Source organism: Carettochelys insculpta, chromosome 33 (genome assembly GCF_033958435.1).
Source record: "Carettochelys insculpta isolate YL-2023 chromosome 33, ASM3395843v1, whole genome shotgun sequence".
Classification (NCBI taxonomy): domain Eukaryota; kingdom Metazoa; phylum Chordata; order Testudines; family Carettochelyidae; genus Carettochelys; species Carettochelys insculpta.
Genome location: NC_134169.1, coordinates 2,763,225 through 2,785,928, shown reverse-complemented (window position 1 = coordinate 2,785,928; position 22,704 = coordinate 2,763,225). Strand labels below are relative to the sequence as shown.

At 55.6% G+C, this 22,704-nt stretch overlaps 1 protein-coding gene and 2 non-coding genes across 3 annotated transcripts; 1 reads left to right on the top strand and 2 right to left on the bottom strand.

Annotated features, from left to right (window-relative positions):
- Positions 1-1,922: 1,922 nt before the first annotated feature.
- On the bottom strand, positions 1,923-15,900 carry LOC142005149 (C-signal-like). Its single transcript, XM_074982838.1, has 7 exons — positions 15,754-15,900; positions 14,858-14,909; positions 13,969-14,156; positions 12,356-12,514; positions 2,887-2,981; position 2,667; positions 1,923-2,036 (listed from the first exon to the last, which is right to left on the bottom strand). Exons 1-7 carry the CDS (start codon positions 15,898-15,900, stop codon positions 1,923-1,925), a joined length of 756 nt encoding a protein of 251 aa, XP_074838939.1.
- Positions 5,038-5,125, top strand: TRNAS-GCU (transfer RNA serine (anticodon GCU)). The gene has a single exon. It is a non-coding gene; the product is annotated as a tRNA-Ser (tRNA).
- A 3,695-nt stretch (positions 15,901-19,595) lies between the features above and the next one.
- On the bottom strand, positions 19,596-19,667 carry TRNAQ-CUG (transfer RNA glutamine (anticodon CUG)). The gene has a single exon. It is a non-coding gene; the product is annotated as a tRNA-Gln (tRNA).
- Positions 19,668-22,704: the final 3,037 nt, after the last annotated feature.

Below are 22,704 nucleotides of genomic sequence, written 5' to 3'. Positions count from 1 at the left end.
ACCTTGACCTGGGGCTGTGGCAGGTCGTTTGGAACTGGAAGAACCTGGGTGGATTTGGTGAGATTGGTTTACGTCTGTGTGAGGAGGATACGGGCTGTGGCACAAGGGAAGTTGGGGTGTGCAAGAAAACTGCTTGTGTGACTTCTTGGTGGCCACGCTGGCAACAGATGTGCTCTTTGTGACTGATTTGGTGCCATATGGGGAGAACACCCAGTGCTGGGCTGTAAGCAGCCCTGTGTAGCAAAGGGGTGTTGCACCCCCATCCCCAGAAAAAGGGGATGCCTGCTAGAGGCCTCAGTGGGTGAGCCCAGAACACTTGAGCCCAGCCCACAGAGACTGACACAGGAGACAGGACATGCTGATGGCAGGACCCAGGGCTTATTAAAAGGGTGGCCTCTACGCCAAGCAGAGGAGCCTAGCTGAGGTCCTGGAATCAGGAGCCAAAGACCATATACCCAGGTGGCTGATTGGCCAGAAGGTCCCACCTGCTGCTTTGACATGACCCCAGAGGTGGAGATGACCCTCCTGCTTACCTGCTACTCAGAGGTCCTGGACTGACCTGAGCTCTCTGCCCCTCTATGAAATCACTCTCGGGAAGGTCCTGATCTGCTGTCTGCCAGCTACCTGTGCATCCCAGACCGACCCAGGGGTCCAGGACCATCCTGAGCCTACAGCTCTGCTGTCACTGCACTAGCCCAATGACGTAGGCATGCCCGACTTTCCAGACCCGATGGCGGCGACTTACCCAGACGACAAAGAACTGCCCAACCTCCCAGATAACAGGGCGTGGGACCTTGAGACAAGGGAGCTGGAGGTCGGAAGCAGCCGGGGGAACGCCCCATCAGAGCCCATGTCGATGTGTTTTGGGGGATCCCCACTGAGCAGAGCTGGTGTGGCTGTGCCCCCTCCCCATCTCCTTTGCCTCTCCCAACCCAGAGTGCCTTGGTGGTGTGCTTGGGGCTGTACCCTGCTTCAGGGGAAACCCACTGGCAAACTGTTTGAACCGCTCCGCCCTGCCCCTGGCCCAGGGCTCTTATATTGTTTGGACTGCCCCGCCCTGCTAACAAGCTGCTGAGGCTGATTAAGCGCCGCCCAGCCCTGCCCCAGGCCCAGGGCTTCTACACAGACTGGCTGTGTAGAGGCTGAGTCTGACTAAGGGACTGCCCTAGGGCTGGGGCTTCTAACTTGACTGCCCACCTGCAGCCCTGTTAAATGGGACTGGGTCCCATGGAGACTGCTGTCTGCCCAGAACCAGGCAGTGCCTTGGTTTGGAGAGGTCTTGTGGCCTGCTCCACCCCAGAGGGGGCGCACATGCCTGACCCACACCTCTACACCCGGTTTGAAGCAATTTGCCCTGGTTAGGCTCTCTCAGCTGTGCCCAGAGTATCCTCCTGTCTTACAGACACATGAAGAGAGAGAGAGATCCAGTGTATGGAGAGGTTTCTGGCCCCCCTATCCCAGTGACCCCTGCCTGCCTTGGGGACAGGGGCTTCTCGGCCCAGGTTAGGGAGTGTCGGCTGGGAAATCTCGGCACAGCTAATTCAACACACTGCATGAGTCCAGGAAAGGTGGTATCATTGCACGTGGGCTGTCCATGGGCCCTCTTCTCTGCAACAGTGAGGTCCTGGGTGTCCTCCTCACCCCGGCTGCCACCCTCAGCCACCCCCTCCCAGACAGCCACCCACCCAAAGCTCCTCCTTCACAGGCCAGCTCTGCGCCTTGGCTGTGCGGGGAGGAACCAATGGTCACATGGCAGCTCCACCCGGGTGCAGCCAGTGGCTCCCAGGACAGGACAGAGCAGGCCCGGCTCAGGCAGTGCTGCTGCGTTAGCTCAGTGGGTTTATTGAGGACACAGGCACAGCTGACAGCAGGGTCACTGGAATAGCCTGGCCCAGAGCTCCTGGTGCAGGGCTGGGAGCGTCTCACCAGGGAAGAACTTCCCCTTCCCAGTTCCCAAAGGCCCCATTGTCCTTCTCGCAGAGCGTGGAGAGCACGTGCAGCATCCCTCGGACACTCGCCTCCGCCGTCAGTAGAGCCTGCGGGGGGAAGCAGAGTTAGGGGGGAGCCTGCCCTGGGACTGACTCAGGACACCAGGGGCCCACAGGCAGGGTCCAGCTGGCATTCCCTTGAATTGTCCCACACCTGAGTGTCATGAATTTTCTTATGTGTGTCGAGGTGAGGGGGTGCAACACGCAGCTGACGTGTGACTCCTCCCCTTCACCCTGGTGCACATAGCACAATTCATGTGGTGGGAGTGCGGCCAAGGTGTCTGAGTGGGGGATGGGCTCTGGGCTGGGACAGAGGGTTGGGGTGCAGAAGTGTGAGGGCTCTGGCTGGGAGTTTGGGTTTTAGGGAGGTTCTGGAAGTTAGGGATTTTGGCTGCCGGAGGGGAGCTCTGGGTGTGGAAGGATCTCAGGACTGTGTGTGGGTGTGAGGATGGGGGTCCAGGCTCTGAGGTGGGGTGCTGGAGTGGGTTTAGGCTCTGGGTAGGGAGTGGGCTGTAGAAGGGGTCCAGGGTCCCAGCTGGGAGTTGGGCTTTTGGGTACATGAGGATACTGGGTGGAGATCACAGATATCACCCCCATGGAAGTACCTGCGAGCTGGTGCGCATGACGACCAGCTCCCCCTCTCCTGCTCCTCACAGCAGCAGCTCCGCTCACTTTCACTCTGGGATGCCAGCAGCTTGAGGAACCAAGCAAGCGGCAGCAGGAGGTTGGATGCCCAGGGCACAGCACTGAATCCCTGAGGGCATCTGAGTGGGACGCGATCCCTCCGTGCAGGGCAGAGGTGGAGGGCAGGATGGGTTCCAGCGTAACCATTACCCCTACAATGAATATCTGCCCCAACATGTGGCTACCACTGGCCTCTCCCAGCGAGATCGCTAACTGGTCAGAGCCGGAATTCCCCATGTGTGTCTGCACAGCACCAGCGTCTCCGCTATACCCCAAGGCCAGGCACTTGGTGAGCATGTTCAGAGCAGCCTGTGGGCCAGATGCCATGAGCAGAGACAGCAGAGTGTGGGGGAGGGAATGAACCCTGTAGGAAATGACTTGCCCTTCTGAGGGGAGGGACGGGAAAGGCTGACAAGGAAGTGAGGCGGCATTAATTTTAATTTTGTCTTTCCATGTGCAGAACAAATTTTATGTCCACTGAGACATGTGTGGACGGGCACCGCCAATAAAAACACATGCTGCTGGCTGTGGGTGCTCTTCTAATCAGCTGGGCAGCATTTGGATTTCTCCTGGATGGCCACTCCAGCACTCAGCTTCTGGGAAGCACTCGTGAGAACAAAACACTCCTGTGGGCTGCACTCTCTCATGCTCTCAATGATGACAGCAACCCACACAGATGCGGGTATAGCTTCCCTTTGATAAGCCACTGATGCTGAGGCCTCCAGTGAGCTGTGACAGGTGAGCACACCTGAGAGCCGTGCTGAGGCTGCTCTCGGTTATGCAGGGTCTGGTTGGTTTGGGAAAAGTGGAAATGTGACATTGATGCTCCTTTTGGTTTTCCCATAACTTTTCCGGATGCAGTGAGGATCTGGCCCCCCTTCAGTTGAACTGCGGATGGTCTGTAAATGGGGTATGCCCACCCTTAGAAAGGGGTAGAATTAACAGCTCCTCAGTGACCCTTCCCTGAGCTAACACTGGCTCGACTGGCGCTGAGCTGCACCTGGCCCATCACTGCATGGGGATTTCTCTGGCGGGAGACAGGCCCAACAGAAAGTTCCTCACCGGATGCGAACTCTGATCTAAAGCTGTGAGCTTCCACGGCTGTAAGTGATGTTGTACGCAAGGGAGGGAGAAAATGGCAGTGGGTGAAATAAGACTATCATACTTCCCCTTTATAAAGCTATGGTATCCCCACATCTTGAGTAGTGTGTGCAGATGTGGTCTCCTCACCTCAGAAAAGATATATTGGCATTAGAAAAGGTTCAGAAAAGGGCAAATAAAATGATTAAGGTTTTGGAAGGGGTCCTGGGACTTTTCAGTCTAGAAAAGAGGAGAGTGAGGGGTGATATGATAGAGGTATATACAATCATGAATGGAGTGGAGAAAGTGGACACAGAAAAGTTATTTACTTGTTCCCATACTTAAAGAAGTAGAGGACACCAAATGAAATTAATGGGTAGCAGGTTCAAAACTAAGAAAAGAAAGGTTTTCTTCACACAGAGCACAGTCAACCTGTGGAACTCCTTTCCAGAGGAGGCTGTGAAGGCCAGGACTCGAACAGAGTTTAAAAAAGAGCTCGATAAATATTTGGAGGTTAGGTCCATAGATGGCTTTTAGCAAGGGGTAAAGTATGGTGCTGAGCCTTTTGTTGAAGGCGGGAGATGGATGGAAGGAGACAAATCGCTTCACCATTGTCTTCGGTTCACCTCCTCTGGGGCACCCGGCACTGGCTACTGTTAGCAGACAGGATAGTGGGTGAGATGGACCTTTGCTCTGACCCAGTATGGCCGTCCTTATGTTCACCTTATAGACTGGGTAAGGGTAGCGATGTTCTTATGTTATTTCTTAACAGCCTTTCTGAGGGCACTGCTGAGCAGGGACCCCAGGGGCTTCAGGGTGGCACAGCCACATGGACACCTGCCTCAGGCCCTGTGGCTGGTGCTGCAGACTGATCTATTGCTCTCAATGTCAGAGAGAGGGGAGTGTGACATTCAACCCCACAGGCAAGTGTCTGCCCCTTTCCCAGCTGTGCACAGCCCAGCTCATCCCAGCTGCTGGGAGAGACCAGAGCCCCTGAGCCAGCCTTAGGGACAGGCCCTTCTCTCAGAGGTAGCTGCCCATGTGAGTGGCTGCAGCTGAGCCAGGGGTGCCCCCAACCTTTTCCCCATGTGTGGCTGGGGCACTGCACCCCAGCTGTGTTTGGGGCCCTGCTCACCCCAGGAAGCCACACTGCAGGGAACAGGAGTGAGAGTAGCACTGCTGGGCCAAATCTGCCCATCCTGTGTCCCTGGCACACCAGTGAGTTGCAGAAAGGTTCCTGGCAGGGTTGACTTTGAGGCATATGAAAAAACTCATGATAGGAGAAGATGAGGTGGCCGAGTGGTTAAGGCGATGGGCTGCTAATCCATTGTGCTCTGCACGCATGGGTTCAAATCCCATTCCCATTCTCATCGCATCTTTCTTTGTTGATCCCCAGCCCTCTTGTGGGATGCGACTTCCACCACAGCTGAGCCTGCTGCCTCCCAACTCCTGTGCTGGGCAGACTCTAAGCACAGGACACCCCTGTGAGGCTGCGCTGAGCTCCAGCTGGCAGAGGTCGGGGTGGGATGATTTCATTTGCCCTGCAAGTGCCAATGCCTGACTCCAGTGTCGGCTCCACCCACCTCTGCCCCCTGCAGTGCTGCTGCCTGGAGCTAAGCAGGGTCCCAAACACAGTCAGGGGTGTAGTTCCCTGGCTAGAAAGGGGAAGCCCAGACTCAGCTGAGGTCAGGCACAGGTGCAGCTGCCTCTGAGTGAAGGGCTGGTTCCCCAAGGCTTGATGCAGTGCTCTGGTCTCTCCCAGCTCCTTGGCTGGGCAGTGCACATCTGGGAAAAGAGCAGATACTTGCCAAGGGGGCAGGAATGTTTCTCTTCCCCTGACAGCAATAGATCCAGCCACAGGGCCTGGGGCAGGTCTCCATTCAACTGTCCCCCCCTGAGCAAGCCCTAGAGTTCTTCTGTGCTTCTCAGCAGCTGGGGAAAAGCCTCTTTGGGACATATCTCCTGCTCCACAGCTGAAAGGAGCACACAGGAGCTGCTGGGTTCAGTTCCCAGGGGTACCGGGCTGCTACCTTCTGCAGCACCTGATGTTGGCCCTGAGAGTACATGGGGCTGGAGGGACCTTTGTTCTGACCCACAATGGATGTTCTGAAGGTTCACATGCTGGTGACAGGCCAGTGCTTCAGGCCCCCTGGATACTCCTGTCCTTCTGGGAAAGGAGCAGCTCTGGGCTCTCAGGTCAAACTGCACATGGCGGCTGCCACACTGTGGGGTGGCTCTTGCAGTGCTGCTGAGGGCGGCTTTGTGTGCTGTGTCTGAGACTGGAACCCCCAAGCCCCTTTGGGGTAACGACTGCAGCAGGACAGGTCAGTGTCCGGGCTCCAAAGCAGCCAGACCCACTGAAATGCCGGAGAGTCCAGGGAAACACTTCTCTGCCCCTGGGCCGTTTTCACCAGCTTTTTTCCCAACGCTTTACTCGCGCCAACTGGCCAGAGGGGAACATTTCTCTGAAGCCCCCAGAGCTCATTTTTCTTTTCTTTGCTTTTCCAGTTACCAGTCTGGAAAGAAGTCATGGAGATGCAAAGATTGGCAAGCTTGGTGGTGACTGAGTGGGAATATCTGGCTGAGGGAGGCCACAACAGCCTTGGTTGGGAGTTCACAGAGGCTCTGGCCACACTAGCCTCTTGTTTGAGAGGCGCTGTGGAAATGAGCCACCTCGCCAGATGCTAATGAGGCACTGCCGTGAATGTGCAGCACCTCATTAACATAATGGCAGCCACTCTTGCTTTGAAAGTGCTGCTTTCAGAATACACACTGTGAGTGTAATAGGGGACCCTTCGTAACACTCCCCTGGATTTCAAAAGCCCCTTCTTCCCAAACAGCAACTGGTACAGTAGAGGAAGCTTGAACTCAGAACGTTTCTTTGCAATATTGGCCCCAAGCCATTGCACTACTGAAACACGAGCAGCTCACCGCTTTGTACACCTCAGAGCTCAGCTCAGTCACCGCCAAGGCTGGTTTCAACAGCTCAGAGGCCCTCACCGCTGTATGGTATTTTTGGGGGTGGCAGCCACATAGGAAGAGGAAAACACTGAGCACCTATGGTTAGACTGCAGGTGTATCTCAAAGTAACTGGTGCAATTTGTGCATTGCCAATTGCATGGATGATTTGGAAATACCTTATTTGAAATGTGGGCCAATTGCAAAGGTTCCATTCGCCCTCTCTGCAGGAGGGGGAGCAGAACCAGAACAGAGCACTGAAATGTCTGTACCTCTGTGTTCCTAAATAGCAGCCGCAATCTAACCATCCCCAAAGCGTCACAGCTGGCACATCCTTGGAAAAGAAGGAATCTATCCCACTGCTGCTCACCTGCTCAGCAACTGTTCTACCCCCGGAGCTAATGACCCTCGGAATAAGCCAATGTCCTGACCCACGCATCTCACTCCAGAGGCCCCAGACTCTCTGCAGGTGCCCATGGCTCCTTTCTCCCCAGGGCCGGCGAGTTGAACTGGTTGTTGTGCGCCTGCGAATGCTCTGATGCGGGGTTCAAGTCCTGTGATACCTATTCGCTCACCTTTGCTCGGTGTCCTGGCTGTGATGGACAAATCGGCTCTCCTATGCCCAGGGGACTATGCAGGGATCGGCCGGGGAGTGGGGTTTCTGGGTGTCGCTTTTGGCATCACCATAAGTGTAACCCTTCTATTAATGCCAGATGCCTGCCAGAAGGGCCGGGTTCAGCTCCTGGGGGGTTTCCTGTCAAGGATACAACCAACCGGCTCGAGCCCCCACCCAGTGGCCTGGGACAATTTCACCCCCGTGCTGGGTGCCTGTAGGGCAGTTCTCCCCCATCCTTGCAAGCACAGCAACTGAAATAGAAATGTTTAATTGTTTAGTGACCATAACCTACCCCAAGGTTACAGCGACAGATGCAGTATATTTAAGCAAAGAAGAGACAAACCCCCTTCACCCAGATCCCATCCCCATATGCAGTAGAACCCAGTCTCTTGCTGGGGCTCTTGGCCCTTTACCCCACACACAGTTACAGGGTGAACCTTCTGCGGTGCAGTCCCAAACCCAAAGCCCGCAGATACATCACCAGGGCAGTATTAGCTGTCCACTTGTCTGCAGCCTCCCCTTGCTGCCACCAGCCATCTCCCAGCACTCCTCCTACCAGCCGCCCGCCTCTATCATTCCTCCCCACCCCACTGCTTGGGATCACCCTTAGGCAGAACCCTGTGATTTCAGCTCTGCATGGCCTCAGCTACCACTCTGTAATTTCAGCTCTTGCTATCTCTTATATGGGGTTTCATAAACGCCCTAGTATCCAGCTCTACTTTGGAACAAGTGGGGAAGGTTAATCAAGCCAGGCTTCTAGCTACATAGAAAAGCCACAGACAGGACCATGACACTCAGCAAACACACTCAACCAGTACCCCTCCCTTTTTTTCCTGCAGTACTTTAAACCAGGGAGCCCTGTGTAATCAATGTCTTTCGGAGCTATGGCGACTTCCCTGTCCCCCACAACAACCCAGAGCATTGGTGAGATCTCACAACTCCCACATTAAGTGTCAGCTTAAATTGTGATTTTACAACTACATGTTTACAAAAGACCAAATCTCATGGCTGACTTGCTACCCATTAGGCTTTGCCTGAAACGGTTTCACACATGCACACCTTTGCATTCTCATGCAAATGATCACTGGGAGACACATTCCTCCCAGCCTCAGTATCACACCTGCCGCCTTTTGCGTTCTCATGCAGATGACCCCTGGCAGACACATTCCTTCCAGCCTTCAGCAGCATTGCGTTCTCCTTCTGCCCCATTCCCCGCACTGGAGAGGAGCCAGTGGAGGGTCACTGAAGTAATTCGGGGGCTGGAGCTGATGACTTATGAAGAAAGGTTGAGGGAACTGGGACTGTTTAGTCTGCAGAAGAGAAGACTGAGGGGGAACTTGATAACAGCCTTCAACTTACTGAAGGGAGGCTGCAAGGAGGCTGGAGAGAGGCTGTTCACAGTGGTCACGATTGGCAGAACAGGGAACAATGGTCTCAAGCTGTGGCTGGGAAGGTCCCGATTGAACATGAGAAAAACTTTTTCACTCGGAGGAAGGTGCCGCATTGGAATGGTCGACCCACAGAAGTAGTGGAGTCTCCATCCCCGGAGGTGTTGAAGTCTCGCCTTGACAAAGCCCTGGCTGGGCTGATCTGATGGGTTTGGTCCTGCTTAGAGCAGCGGGCCGGACTTAATGGCTTTTTTTTGGTCTCTTCCAACTCTATTGTCCTATGATTCTATGATACTAAGAATGGTGCAGGTGGGTGCGGGACAGGATTCCCCCTGGCAGGTGCTGCACCCACAGGCTGTCTGTGTTCTCACCCAGCCCCTGGTCAGGGCCCAAGGTTTCAGCTGGTGACTGTACAGTGCAGAGGGAGGGGGAGGCCGGCTGCCAGCTGGGACGGGTGGCAGGTGTGAGGGGAACCCCGTTAGGGCTTGTGGCTGAGGGAGGAGGGGAAAAGGGCAGTGGGGGGGGGTTGGCAGGGTCAGAGAGGACAAGGGGATCAGGGCACTGGGGGGTGGGAGAGACAGGATCTGATGGGACACACTGCAGGGGCCCAGGACAGGGGGCAGGGGGCAGCCGGGGCTGAGGGAACCCCCAGCTGGGCTCCGAGCAGTGGGGAATGGGTGACAGAGACTGAAAGGGGAGGCCAGGCTGGTGGGGGAGGGGAAGAAATCTCATTCCAGTGGCCCTGCAGCTGCCTGTTGCTCGTTTCCAAAAAGGCTCCTTGTGCAATTGTTCTGTACAGGCCGGCGAGCTCAGCTGGCCAGAGGCTGGCACCACACTCATGGGTTCCAGCCCCACGCTGGCCATTAGAAGGCGTTGCCCTTTTTCCTTCACCTGCCTGCTCTGTGCAGGAGGCCAAAAGAGCTGAAGGAACCAGGCTGAGAGGCTGGCAGGGAGCAGGCCAGTCACCACCCCAGGCTTAGTGAGGGGCTTCAGGGTGGGCCTGGGCCAGGTGAGGATCCCCAAGTTCCCAGTACTGCAACACACCTCACCTTGGAAGGGGGAGCAGGAGCACCAGCACCCTGCCAAGGGCACCAACCCTCTACAGCAGCACAGTTGGCTTTCTCTGGTCCCCTTTCCCTCCCCAGTCCTTCTGCCCTCCCAGGCTCCCTCCCTGCACAGCTGGTGCAGCAGCACCACAGGCCCAGGTAACTCAGCACTGGTGCAAGTCCCTGCCTGCATTGCTCCTCTTCCCACACTTGTCCTGCCTCTTCCCTCAGGTCCCCCAGTCGCTGCTGGAGGTGGAATGCAGGGGCAAAAGGAGCAGGCACCAGAGGAAGGTCAATGATGAGCAGCATTGGCCATGGGAGCTCAGGAGAGGGGCAGAGAGGTGCATGGGATGGGATGGGATGAGCGGGTCTCTGCACAGGGGGAGTTGTCTGGCAGTCCCTGGGGAGGGGGGAAGAGCCGTGAGCAGCAGGTGGGGAGGCCTGTGGGGAGGAGAGGAGAGAGCAGCAGGCTGCTGGGGGCAGAGGTCAGGGGAAGAGGCAGAGCTGAGATAGCAAGAGGTGTAATGGGAGCAGGAGGAGCACAGGTGGCCTCAGAGGGAGCAGGTGAAGCAAACCAGGGCCCCTTCCACTCCTAGGGAGCTTCCAGCGCTGGCACCAGCCTCCCCGTTGCAGCTGTCACAGGCCACCTGTGTGCTGAGTCTGCACTGCCCAACTACCTCCACCACCAGCAGTGCCGTGGGAAAAGCTGTCTGGTTGGCAGCGCACTGTCTGCACCAGGGGTAGGTCAGTGTCCCTCTTACTCAGGAGGGGGTGTGGGTTTTACAGCTCTGACTCACACAGTGACACTGACCTGGTTCTCTAGGCTGTGCAATGAGTCACCCCCCTTTGGGAGTAAAACTGCTCCAGCCTCTGCCTGACAGGATCCAAACACCACTGAAGCCAGGCAGGCCCTGGGGTGGGCTGGCAGCAGTCAGGTGCGGGCAGGTGGCAGAGCTTAACTAGAGCAGGCACCATGGCCTGGTTGGTAAAGAACCTGCCTAGTAAAGGGGAGATCCTTTGTTCAACTCCCAGTGGTACCTGCCTGCTGGCTTCAGGAACACGTGGTGTTGCCCCTCCCAGAGGACAGGACACTGGGCCAGACAGACCTTTGGCCTGACCCACAATGGACATTTGGATGCTTTACATGATGCTGACAGGCACTGACCATAGAGGTGCCTGTCTCCATTGCAGCGTGAGTGCCCTGGGGTGGCACACTGTGCTCCAAGCACCACCCAGAGTCACCACTGCCACGTGGCATGAGACGTGTGACCTGGGCTTCCCAATGTGCTGGAAGCTCCCAGCAAACCTCTGGCAAGGACCAAGGGCTGAGAGCAGAAGCCTGGCACTGCAAGCAAGGGGTTTGGGGTGAGTTTGAGGGACAAAGACACCGGGGGGATTGCCCTGTGTAGGTTCATATCCTGCCAGCTACAGAAATGCTGTTTGCCTGGTGGCCACCACTTGGGTGCTGAGCAGGTTTGTTACCAAACAAAGCCCCAGGTTGTCTTGTTATTACCTTCTTGATACTTAAATGCTCCAGTCTCACTGCACTTCTTCAAGGAGTTCCCTCACGCACCACCTGGGATTTGCTGAGAGCCACCCATCCCATCCCTTGCACCTCTCTGCCTGGGCACATGGGGATGGGGGAACTGCGGGCGAGATGCCATGAGCAGAGATAGCAGAGTGTGCGGGAGGGAATGAGCCCTGCAGGAAATGACCCACACTCCTGAAGGGAGGGATGGGAGAGACAGACAAAGGGGTGAGAGCAGCGTTCCTTTTAATTTCATCTTTCCATGTGCAGAATGAATTGTATGTGCACCAAAGCATTTGCGGATGGACACCACCAATAAAAAACACTCGCTACCAGCTGTGGGTGCTCTGCTAATCAGCTGGGCAGCATTTGAGGTGTCTGCTCCATGACCACTAAAGCACTCTGCTTATCAGAAGCACTCGTGAGAAGAAAACGCTCCTGGGAGCTGCACTCTCTCATGCTCTCAGAGATGACAGCAACCCACAGAGATGTGGGTGGAGCTGCACTTTGATGAGACATGGATCCTGAGATGCTTCCAGTGAGCTGTGACAGGTGAGCACACCTGAGAGCCGTGCTGAGGCTGCTCTCGGTTATGCAGGATCTGGGCCGATATGGAAAAGTGAGAATGTGACATTGTTGCTCCTTTTGGTTCTCCCACAATTTTATTCGGCACAGTTAGGATCTGGCCTCCTGGAGTTGAGCTGGTAGGATGGTCTCCAAAAGGGGTATGTCCCCCACTACGAGTGGGTAGGATGAAGAGGTCTTCAGGGGCGCTTCCCTTAGCTAAGACTGGCTAGACTGGGGCTGAGCTGTCCCAGCCCATCTCAGCGTGGGGATTTCTCCGGCGGGATACAGGCACAACAGAAAGTTCCTCACCGGATGGGAACTCTGATCTAAAGCCCAGGTGAATTGCAGGCAGACAAAATCTGCCGGCCCTGCCCAACACAGTGCTGGAGGCTGGAATGATGACAGCAGGATGGGGAACAAGGGGAACACAGCGAGTGACAGGGATTTGTGCAATTAGCAAACCCAGGCAGCAGTCCGGCCCTGCTGGGTGTGCCCTGTACCTTGCTGCAGCGATAGGAGATGACTTGTCCCAGATGCCAGAGGTAGAGATTCCGGATGGAGCCAGCCTCGCTGGACATGTTGACGATGGCCGCCTTGCTGCAGCTCAGCCCTGTCTGGGGGCTTCCCTGGGCAGCCTGCTTCAGCAAGGGCAGGAAGGCCTGGGCAGTGGGGAGATCAGAGCAGCCGTGAGGTCAGAAAAGTTACCAGCCTCGTGCTCGTGAGACAAGCCACCAGAATGCGGTGGGTCTCTGCTCTTCCCCCTGAAACTCAACCCCCGGCCAAGCCAGAAGAAGGAGCCCCACACAGGCAGGTGTGGGGAGCTGTGGACCCTGCTCATGCCCAGGTAGGAGCCCAGAATGACCCAACTCATGTTCCCGCCTTCAGAGTCCCCATCCAGGGCAGAGAGATGGGGGGTCTGCGGCACCCCACAGCTGCCCACATGGCTCTGAGCATGGCCCAGCTGCAGCTCCTCAGCTGTGAGTCTTTGCTGGGCCAGGCTGCAAGCCAGAGCCAGGGTAGGGGAAGAGTCATGTGGACACCTGTGGGAACCCCCCCTATATCCTGACCAAGAGGCCCCTGGATCAGGGACTCAGGCTGGATGTTGCTCCCCCACCTGCCTACCCTGGGCAGGTAAATGGTTTGAGTTGCCCAGCCAGGCTACAGCTTGTGGCTTGGCCAGGAGCCAGGGTGTGTGGGGAGAGGAGTGGAAGGGTGAGGACCAGGGAGGGCACAGAGCCTCCCCACAGCCCTGCCGGGGTTGGAAGAATCTCTTTCCCCTGCTCTGAGGCATCTCCCCACCACCTGCCCTTGGCATGAAGCTGACTGGTCTGTGCCGGCTCCGGAGCAGGTGCCTGAACCCCCCAGCCTCTGGCCACACAAGCCCTGACTCCCTGGCCTGTGCCAGACTCGGTCTCTGTACACAGGCCAGTGACAGACCCACCCAGTGTGGAGCCCTCCGAGCCTGTCCTGCCCCCCCGCAGCCCGTAGTGCTCCCCCACACGCAGGGTCAGCAGGCCTGCTGCTTTCAAGGCAGCCGAGGTGATCCCAGCCGGGGGCCATCACTCTGCTGAGCACCCAGCACTGAGATCGGTTCGAAGTGAACACACGGGGCAGCTCATTTTCTGGGCTTTCGAGTTAGAGCCAGTTCCTGGTGCGAGTGACTCAAAAGTTCCCTCAGGCTGGGGATGAAGTGGGGGTGGGGCTGAGTGTGGGTGCAGTGTGGGTGGGGCATCAGGGGAACAGGCTGAGTGGGGGCAGGGCGTGGGGTGGAGCAGGCACCAGTGGCCCCTCCTTCACCCAGACACCTGCCAGCGCTCGGACCCAGACCCCCATTTGTGAGCCTCATGAGCTGCCCAGGGGGTCCAGGGGCTTTAGACAGATGCTCACAAGCACTCGGTGCCTTTGGTGTGCAGAGCCAGGGCCATGCAGGGATCTGGGGGTGAGTCTTCATTTCTGAGAGGTTCAAGTCCCATGATGCACCTGCAGCCTTTGTGCTCCCAGCCAAGGTCCCACATTGATCCAGTTACCCAAACCCAGGGAAGGGAGGACTCCTGGCCCAAGCACAATCAAACCCTGGTGCATCTGGCCACGTGCTCTCTGTCAGGGCCCTTACCTGGCTCACCAGCAAGGGCCCCGTCACATTGGTCGCGTACACCAGGGCCATGTCCTCTGGTGTCTCCGACTCCAGTGTGTTCAACTTCGCCATCCCAGCATTGTTTATCAGCAGATTGACCCCCGAGCCTTTCAGGTGTGTCTCAACTCTGGCTGCCGCCGCCTTGATGCTGGCTGGGTCAGTGACATCTACAGCGTCAGAGCAGGGGATCAAGTGCAAGATTCCTCCTCCCCGATGTCACCCCCACCAGGGTACGGCCCCCGGGGCCACAGGGCTTCTTCCATTGGGCTCAGAAGTGGGAGAGGGGTTGGGGAAGGGAGGTGGGGGGTGGGGACTGCTGCTGGGTCCAGGCATGAGGAGCTGTGCTGGAGCAACAAGAGGAAAGACCAGTTCAGAGACACAATTATGATCATTTCCTTGGACAATCTGAGTAGCCTAGAAAATGGAAATGTGCTGGAGTTAGTGGTTAGTTCATACGCGCGGAGTTGATCTCACTTAGACAAAGGAAGTGGATGATTTAGAATTGCTTGTGATGCATTGTAGGTGAGAGAAGTCCCCAGCTGGACGTGCAGGGCTCCATCCTTGAAGTGGGAACGCTGGACAGAGCTGCCCTTATGTGATTTTCACAGGAGCAACCTGCCACACGGTGGTCCTGGGGCTTTCCAGCCTCTCCAGAGCCAACCAACCCTGCCAGAATTTCCACTCACACCTGCCTCCTCTGGGTCTGGTGAAGGTATCAATGAGATCTCAGCAATTACTGACTCTGGTCCTGTTCTCCTCACTGGGATTGGGTGAACCTGGGAGGGGGGATGCAGAGGGGGATAGGAACAGGAAGAACATGCTGCAGGGAGATGGAACCTCAGCTCTGGGCCTGGGGCCGGGCACCCACCCAGCGCAACGATCACCAGGTTCGGATGTTTGGCCTCCAGCTTCTGCAATTCCTGAAAAAGAACAAAGTAAATGGTTATTGACATTGGGCCCACGCCCAATGCCAGGCTAGGCAGGATCCAGATCCCCACTGACCCTGGGAACCGAGTTAATGTCTTAATTGCTTTTCTCCACCAAGCCTCCTTGTGCAACAACCTGCCCTGGGTTCTGCAGCAGTAGGAGGCTTCTAATTGCCCCTGAGCATTTCCAGTGCCATTGTCTAACTCAGTGTGATGGAGTCTGGGACACAAATCACTTCCCCATCATTCATGGGGACTGGGAGGAGGCTTTTGGAGGGCAGTTCCCCCAGGGGAGGTAAGTGGGGTTCCCCCCAGCCGCTGGGATCTGGCAGTGTCTCAAGTTCTCAGGAGTTGGTTGTGAGTGGGGATTTTGTCAGCTGTGGAAGGAGCTGGTGCCATGACCCAGAAGTTACTCAGAATCTGCAGTTCTCCAGGATGGGTGTAGGAGCAGAGCTGAGAAGACAGAGGACCTGAGGTAGTGGCAGACAAGGGAGGTGTCAGACTCATGAATTAGGCTCACTGGAGGCTGGTGGGACTGGGTATTGCTGTGCTATAGTCATTATTCACCTATGCTGGGCAAGACGGTCCACAGCCCCTGGGTAGGTGCCCCAGGCTCACCAAATGCTGCCACATTCTCACTGCTCTGGGACCTGAGCTGCCAGGTGTAGAGGGTTTAGGGTGCAGCTCTGCACCTTCGAGCTGGATCAGGGACTGCAGTCATTTCCTGCTCCATTGTGTGGGTCTCAGCCCCAAGTGCTGCCACACTGGAAGCCCCTTGGGCAGCTTCTGCTTCCCCCTCCAGCTACTGCTACCTCCACCCCCCTTGCCCTGTTCTCACCTGCATTTGCTCCCCTGCTGGGTCCTGGCAGGTGGCAAAGACCCACTCTGGTGGGTTGGAGTTCCCCAGAAGCTGCTTGATAAGTTCCAGGCTGATTTCTTGATTGGCCCCGGTCACCAGAACACTGCGGAGATTCAAACCAGCCATGGTCCCTCCCTGCCTCTGCTCAGTGAGAGCTGCACTAGTCAGAGCCCTGAGTTCCCTGCCTGCTCACACTTGGGCTTATGGAATGATACATCCAGGGAAATAACTCTGCTGCTATCAGGTGACAAAACACAAAGCGCTCCAATACGCCAGACCTTATTTGTCTATTTGTTACTCCTCCTCTCAGGTGAGCAGGTTGGTCGGTTTGGTTTGGTTTGCTACTTCCTCATGTTTTGGTGCAGGGCCAATCAAGTTCTGGCTGCCTTCCTGTGCAAAACGGCAACACCGCTGCGGTGACCGTGCCATGACCGAGGAGTCACTGCAATGATGATCCATTTTCCACAGCTATCAGAGGTGCTGTATGCAGAAGAGGGAGAAAGTGGGAATGGGTGAAGGACTGTAAGATTATGGAGATGGAGGCCAGGATTTTGCGGTAGAGTTCTGTGGCTTGTTGATTTTGGCTCCAAAGCGGAGGGCAAGGCTGTGCACGGCTAAGGATGTAGATGTGTATTTGTAGAGGTAATGACAATGGGTCAGGTGCCTGTACCCAGCCCCGCTAGAGCTGGAGGAGATCTTACACTGTTGCAAGAGACAAGGTCGGGTTCTTGTCAAGGAGTCTCTTCCACAATCCAAGGCAGCACTTTCCCGAGAGTGACCATGTTTCCGTTTGCTGAATATGGGACACCTGTAAAATTCCTCAAGTTTGAGCAAGTTCAGTTGGATTCCAGCAGAACGCAGCCTACAGGGTCACACGCCCGCCCCAGATTTCCGTCAGGGTTCCCATCAGAATGTGCCTAGCAGCAATTTTTGTAATGTGTGTGGGAGGAGAGGGACAGGAGCTGCTTCCAGCCACAGCATATGGGGTGGGTGGGAGGGATGACTTGGCCCATGTCCTTGCAAAGCTCGTCTTTTCTCCCCACCCTCCACTGTGGCTGAAACAAGTTGTCCTTTCTCGTCTGCACAGAGTCAAAAGGCAGCAAACAGCTCCAGGCTGCTGCTGTCCACCGACATAAGCCAGCCAGCTCACGTCCTCAGCTCCAGTGTGGACAGGCATTCTGTCTGTACTGTCCGTGCGCCTGGATCATTTCTGTGTTTCCAGTTTCCATAGGCTGCTTTCCAGGTTGGGTCTATCATAGAGGGGGCATATTGCGCCTTCTGCACTGGAAATGATCCCGTGTGCTGATTCTCAGCCAGTCACTCCCAGGCTGTTCTGTGGAGCACTGGTGCTCCATGCAATGGGAATGGCCGTTCTGGGAAAGAATTTCCATGCTCGTGATATTTTTCCTTCTCAAATATTAACTAAGAAGTGACGTGTCTCTAAAAACCCTGGTGGGTTTGAATAGTATTTCGGAGGGCCGGGACCAGCAGCTTTCTGCCCTGCGTGGGCTTGTTTTGGTGGGGGGCTACCAAGTGGGAAGAGGAAGGAGGCACTAGAAGCACTTAGCCCCTGGCCTGACACTGCCTTGGAGAAGAGGGAATAAAAACACACCTCCCCCTGGAGAACGTGGGCATCAGTGCTACTGTCTCTCTCATGCTGAGCAAGCGCTCTACCACTTGAGCCAATTCCCCTCGGGCTGAATGAGCTCTTCTGACCCACTGAACTCATTCCAGAGGCGACAGCGTTCCTGCAGCTGCCTCATGACTGGGGCTCGGGCACACAAAGTTACGTCTGCACAGTGGTAGTCCTGAAGTTTGACATAGGACTTATCAGTAGGACTGACGAAACCCACGGAAGCATCTGCTCCTAAATAGCTGCTCGTCTGTGAGGCGCCAAAGGACTTCTTGTTGTTTTTATCAGCTACTGGCTCTTTGCTGAAACGTGGTCCTGAAGAGCCCCCAGAGCTTCTTTTCTGAGGGTGGTCTCAGGGTGCGCTTCTTGCTCAGGATGAGAAAGCTCCAGGGTTCCAAAGCCCAAACTAGCCCTTCCACTGCCTTTCTCTGACAGTGAGTCAGGACAAGTGGGGGCTGGTGTCCTTGTGTGTGTTTTTCTTCCCTTCAATTGCTCAAGATGTGGCCCCTGCTGTGACAACACCTGTCCTGTTTGCTGTGGCAGCACCTCTCACTGGCAGAAGCTGCAAAGGTCCAGCTTTTGATTCAGCACTTGTCTGGATAACTTGGCATTTCCCCCCTCCTGGGACCAAGTCCTTCAATTCTCTGTCACTCCCACAGTGGCCCTGCAGTCTTCTCATTCCCTGCCACAGGCCTGGTCCACACCATGACCTCAGTGGCAGCTGGGGGAACCTAGGCCCATCCCCCCTCTGGTTCCAGCCCCGGAGGGACCCTACTCCCAGCACAACTGGGCTTTCCCCTGCCAGCTCTCACTGCTCCTCCCTGGACTCCTTCCTACACCTCCCCCTTCAGTTGGCTGCACTGGCTCTGAACCCTCAGCCACTCAAGTGTCACTCTGTGAATGTCTTGTCTCTTCACTCTCAAGGCCACCTTCTGACCCATGGCAGTGGTGCTGGTGTTAGCCTGCCTCACTCATGGCTTGATTTAGGGGGCTCTGGGCCAATGCATGCAGCCAATGCAAGCCCAGCTTCCCCGACACACTCACTGCCATGTCGTGTGTGTGCGCCCAGGGACAGGATTGGAGTCTGCGGTGTTAATGATACGACTTTAAATGGTTGTACAGGGACAGTGGAGCTTCACAGGCCAGAGCCCAGATGAGGCCAATTCTCTCTCTCTCTAATGGGTTGCCCTACAGCACCCGAGGCAGAGGCCCAGGCCAGGCAGCTGCAGGGACATTAGCTCAGCAAAGGTGCCCACTGAGTGTGTTTCTACAGGACAAGGTGAGCCCAGGGGAGGAGCAAACAAGTTCACAATAGCACAGGAGGCCTCTTTAAACAGCCACACCTGCCCCTCGGGTGTCCCCAGCCAGCCAGGGAGTGGCAGAAAGGTTCCTGGCAGTGCTCACCTTGGGATGTTTCAAAAGCCCAGGCACCACTCAGGTGAGGTGGCTGAGGGGAAAAGGAAAAGGATTGCTAATGTGTTGTACTCTGCACACTGCATTCAAATCCTGTTATTGTTTGGCCTTTCTGCTTCCTTTCCTACTGAAGTCTCTTCTGTGCCTCCTGCTTTCTGCACACCCCGTCCCCGACCCTGCTGGGTTCCAGCTCCTCTGCTGGGCAGACTCCAAGCACAAGGTAACTGCATGAGGCTGGAGGGGGATGCTTTAATTTTCCATGGCAGGGCCCAATCTATCTCCTATGCCAGCCCCACAGTGCCACACTCCGCCCTGCTAAGCAGGGCCCCAAACACACCTGGGGAATGTGATGTCTCAGCCAGGCAGAGGGGAAAGGACAGCTGTGACTCAGCTGCAGACAAGGGCATGGGAATCTGCCTGGGAGGGAAGGCCCTTTCCCCAAGGCTGCCTCAGGGGCTCTGGTTTCTCCCAGCTGCTGGGCTGGGCAAGGGGCAGACCTTTGCCCTGGGGAAATGAATGTGGCACTCCCCTCTCTCTGGCCTTGACAGCAATGCATCTCTTTGCAGCACCTGCCACAGATCCTCCTGAATTCCTAGAAGGGCTGCTGTGTTCTTGAGGCTGAACTTATTGCAGGTATATTAGTGAACCAGCCCAACAAGAGACCCAGCTCCAGGAAGCCTCATTCCTCAACCAAGAGGAAGAAATTGTCACTCACATGCATGAAGAGTCCCCCTTGATTTACAGACCAGGAAGAGATTTACACTGAACAAACAGAAGGTCCCACTGAGATTTGAACTCAGATCACAGGATTCAGAGTCCTGAGTGCTGCCCATTACACCATAGGACCTGTCCCTTGGTTTTTTTCTCAGCGCCTATAACTCTTTTTAGGCTGGCACCCTGCAGCGTTTGCCACCCTTCAGCTGTTTCGCCGCTCAGGACACTGCTTCCTGCCCCATCTCTGCTGCTGTCCTCCCCCAGACATCAATCCCTGCCCTTCTCTCTGCTAATTCCAGAGAGACTAGACAGGTTCATTATTCTTTTCAAGTAACCAGCCTGGAGAGAACTAACGGAGAAGCAGAGACTGGAAAGGCTGGGGGTGATTGTTGAGGAATATCTGGGTGAGGGAGGATACAATAACCCTGGCTCAGAATTCACACACATTTAAAAGTGCGCAGATACATGTGGCTGAATGTGATACATTTTATAGACTCTTAGTGAGCACCTCTTTGTTCACATCACTCTCTCTTGTCAGCTGACAGAAGGGTTTGCTAGGGTTATATGCATTGGCAGTAGCAAATGTTGAGGGTTCATCTCCATATGAGAAATAGACGTAGAATAGAAATGCAGAATGTGATGGGAAAAAGGAGGTCTTTAGATTTGAACAAAAATCTCTTAAACTGTATTTAGACAGCCTACCACTGAACTGTACCACCACACAAAGAGTGCTCCTTGGATTCCTTCATCTTCACCCTCCTGCAGGACAAACACTGTTTCCCCCAGCTTCTGTCCCTTCCCCGGCTCACAGTGGTTTTCCAAAGGGGGTTTGATTAAACTTTGTTTCTTGATGCACATATTACAGCTCATCCCCTGCTTCTCTGGTTTCTCCCACTAAGAGAGCTACAGCCACTTAGGGAGACAGATTACCAGCATGTGTGGGGCACCTCTCTCTCATCTGCTTGGAGCATCATCAATCACTGCAAAAAGAACCTGCTGAAGGACACCCACCAATCAATCAGATGCTGCTGAGTTTGCAGTCAGTGGCAGTAATTTTTCTATCTGGCACTTTTGATGATCCTGCAGCTTGCTTCCTGGGGATGGTTAGACTGCAGCTGCTATTTAGGGACACAGAGGTACAGACATTTCAGTGCTCTGTTCTGGTTCTGCTCCCCCTCCTGCAGAGAGGGCGAATGGAACCTTTGCAATTGGCCCACATTTCAAATAAGGTATTTCCAGATGAACCATGCAATTGGCAAGGCACAAACTGCGCCAGTTACTTTGAGATACACCTGCAGTCTAACCATAGGTGCTCAGTGTCTTTCCTCTTCCTTTTTGGCTGCCACCCCCAAAAAAGCCATGCAGTGGTGAGGGCCTCTGAGCTGTTGATCCAGCCTTGGCTGTGATTGAGCTGAGCTCTGAGGTGTACAAAGCGGTGAGCTGCTCGTCTTTCAGTAGTGCAATGGCTTGGGGCCAAGATTGCAAAGAAACGTTCTGAGTTCAAGTTTCCTCTACTGTACCAGATGCTGTTTGGGAAGAAGGGGCTTTTGAAATCCAGGGGAGTGTTTCGAAGGGTCCCCTATTACACTCACAGCGTGTATTCTGAAAGCAGCACTTTCAAAGCAAGAGTGGCTGCCATTCTGTTAATGGGGTGCTGCACATTCACGGCAGTGCCTCATTAGCATCTGGCGACGTGGCTCATTACCACAGCCCTGCTCAAACAAGAGGCTAGTGTGGCCAGAGCCTCTGTGACCTCCCAACCAAGGCTGTTGTGGCCTCCCTCAGCCAGATATTCCCACCCAATCACCACCGAGCTTGCCAATCTTTGTATCTCCATGACTTCTTTCAAGACTGGTAACTGGAAAAGAAGAATGAGCTCTGGGGGCTTCAGACAAATGTTCCCCTCTGGCCAGTTGGTGCGAGTAACAACAAGGGTTGGGAGCGGTGCCTGGGAGTGGGCAGGGGAAGATGGGGCAGGAAGGAGCACTCAAGGAAAGTGACTCCCCTGGCATTTTACAGCCCTGCAGCATAAGCCAAACCCAGCTGTCCCAGCTCTGAGAGCAGCACCTGGATGTGCTGGTGGCTGAGTGCCCTGGGCTGGGGCTGGGAAGTGGCCGTGTCAGCGTCTCACTCAGGTCAATGCTGGAAGGGAGTTTAGCCGGTAAAAATAGACCAGGGGCAGAGAAGTGTTTCCCTGGACCCTCCGGCATTTCAGTGGGTCTGGCTGCTTTGGAGCCAGGACACTGACCAGTCCTGCCGCAGTCGTTACCCCAAAGGGGCTTGGGGGTTCCAGTCTCAGACACAGCACACAAAGCCGCCCTCAGCAGCACTGCAAGAGCCACCCCACAGTGTGGCAGCCGCCATGTGCAGTTTGACCTGAAAGCCCAGAGCTGCTCCTTTCCCACAAGGGCAGGAGTGTCCAGGAGGGCCTGGAGCACTGGCCTGTCACCAGCATGTGAACCTCCAGACCATCCATTGTGGGTCAGAACAAAGGTCCCTCCAGCCCCATGTCCTGTCAGGGCCAATACCTGGTGCTGCAGAAGGTAGCAGCCCGGCACCCCTGGCAGCTGAACCCAGTAGCTCCTGTGTGCTCCTTTCAGCTGTGGAGCAGGAGGTATGTCCCAAAGAGGCTTTTCCCCAGCTGCTGAGAAGCACAGAAGAACTCAGGGCTTGCTCGGGGGGGACAGTTGAAAGGAGACCTGCCCCAGGCCCTGTGGCTGGATCTATTGCTGTCAGGGGCAGAAAAACATTCTGCCCCGGGCAAGTATCCGCTCTTTTCCCAGATGTGCACTGCCCAGCCCAGGAGCTGGGAGAGACCAGAGCACTGCATCAAGCCTTGGGGAACCAGCCCTTCACTCAGAGGCAGCTGCACCTGTGCCTGACCTCAGCTGAGTCAGGGCTGCCCCCTCCTTGCCAGGTAACTACAGCCCTGGCTGTGTTTGGGGCCCTGCTTAGCTCCAGGCAGCAGCACTGCAGGGGGCAGAGGTGAGTGGAGCTGACACTGGAGTCAGGCTTGGCACTTTCAGGGCAAATGAAATCATGCCACCGCCACATCTGCCAGCTGGAGCTCAGCCCAGCCTCACAGAGGCGTCCTGTGCTTGCAGGCAGCAGGCTCAGCTGTGGTGGAAGTAGCATCCCAATATAAGGCTGGAAATCAACAAAGAAAGAGG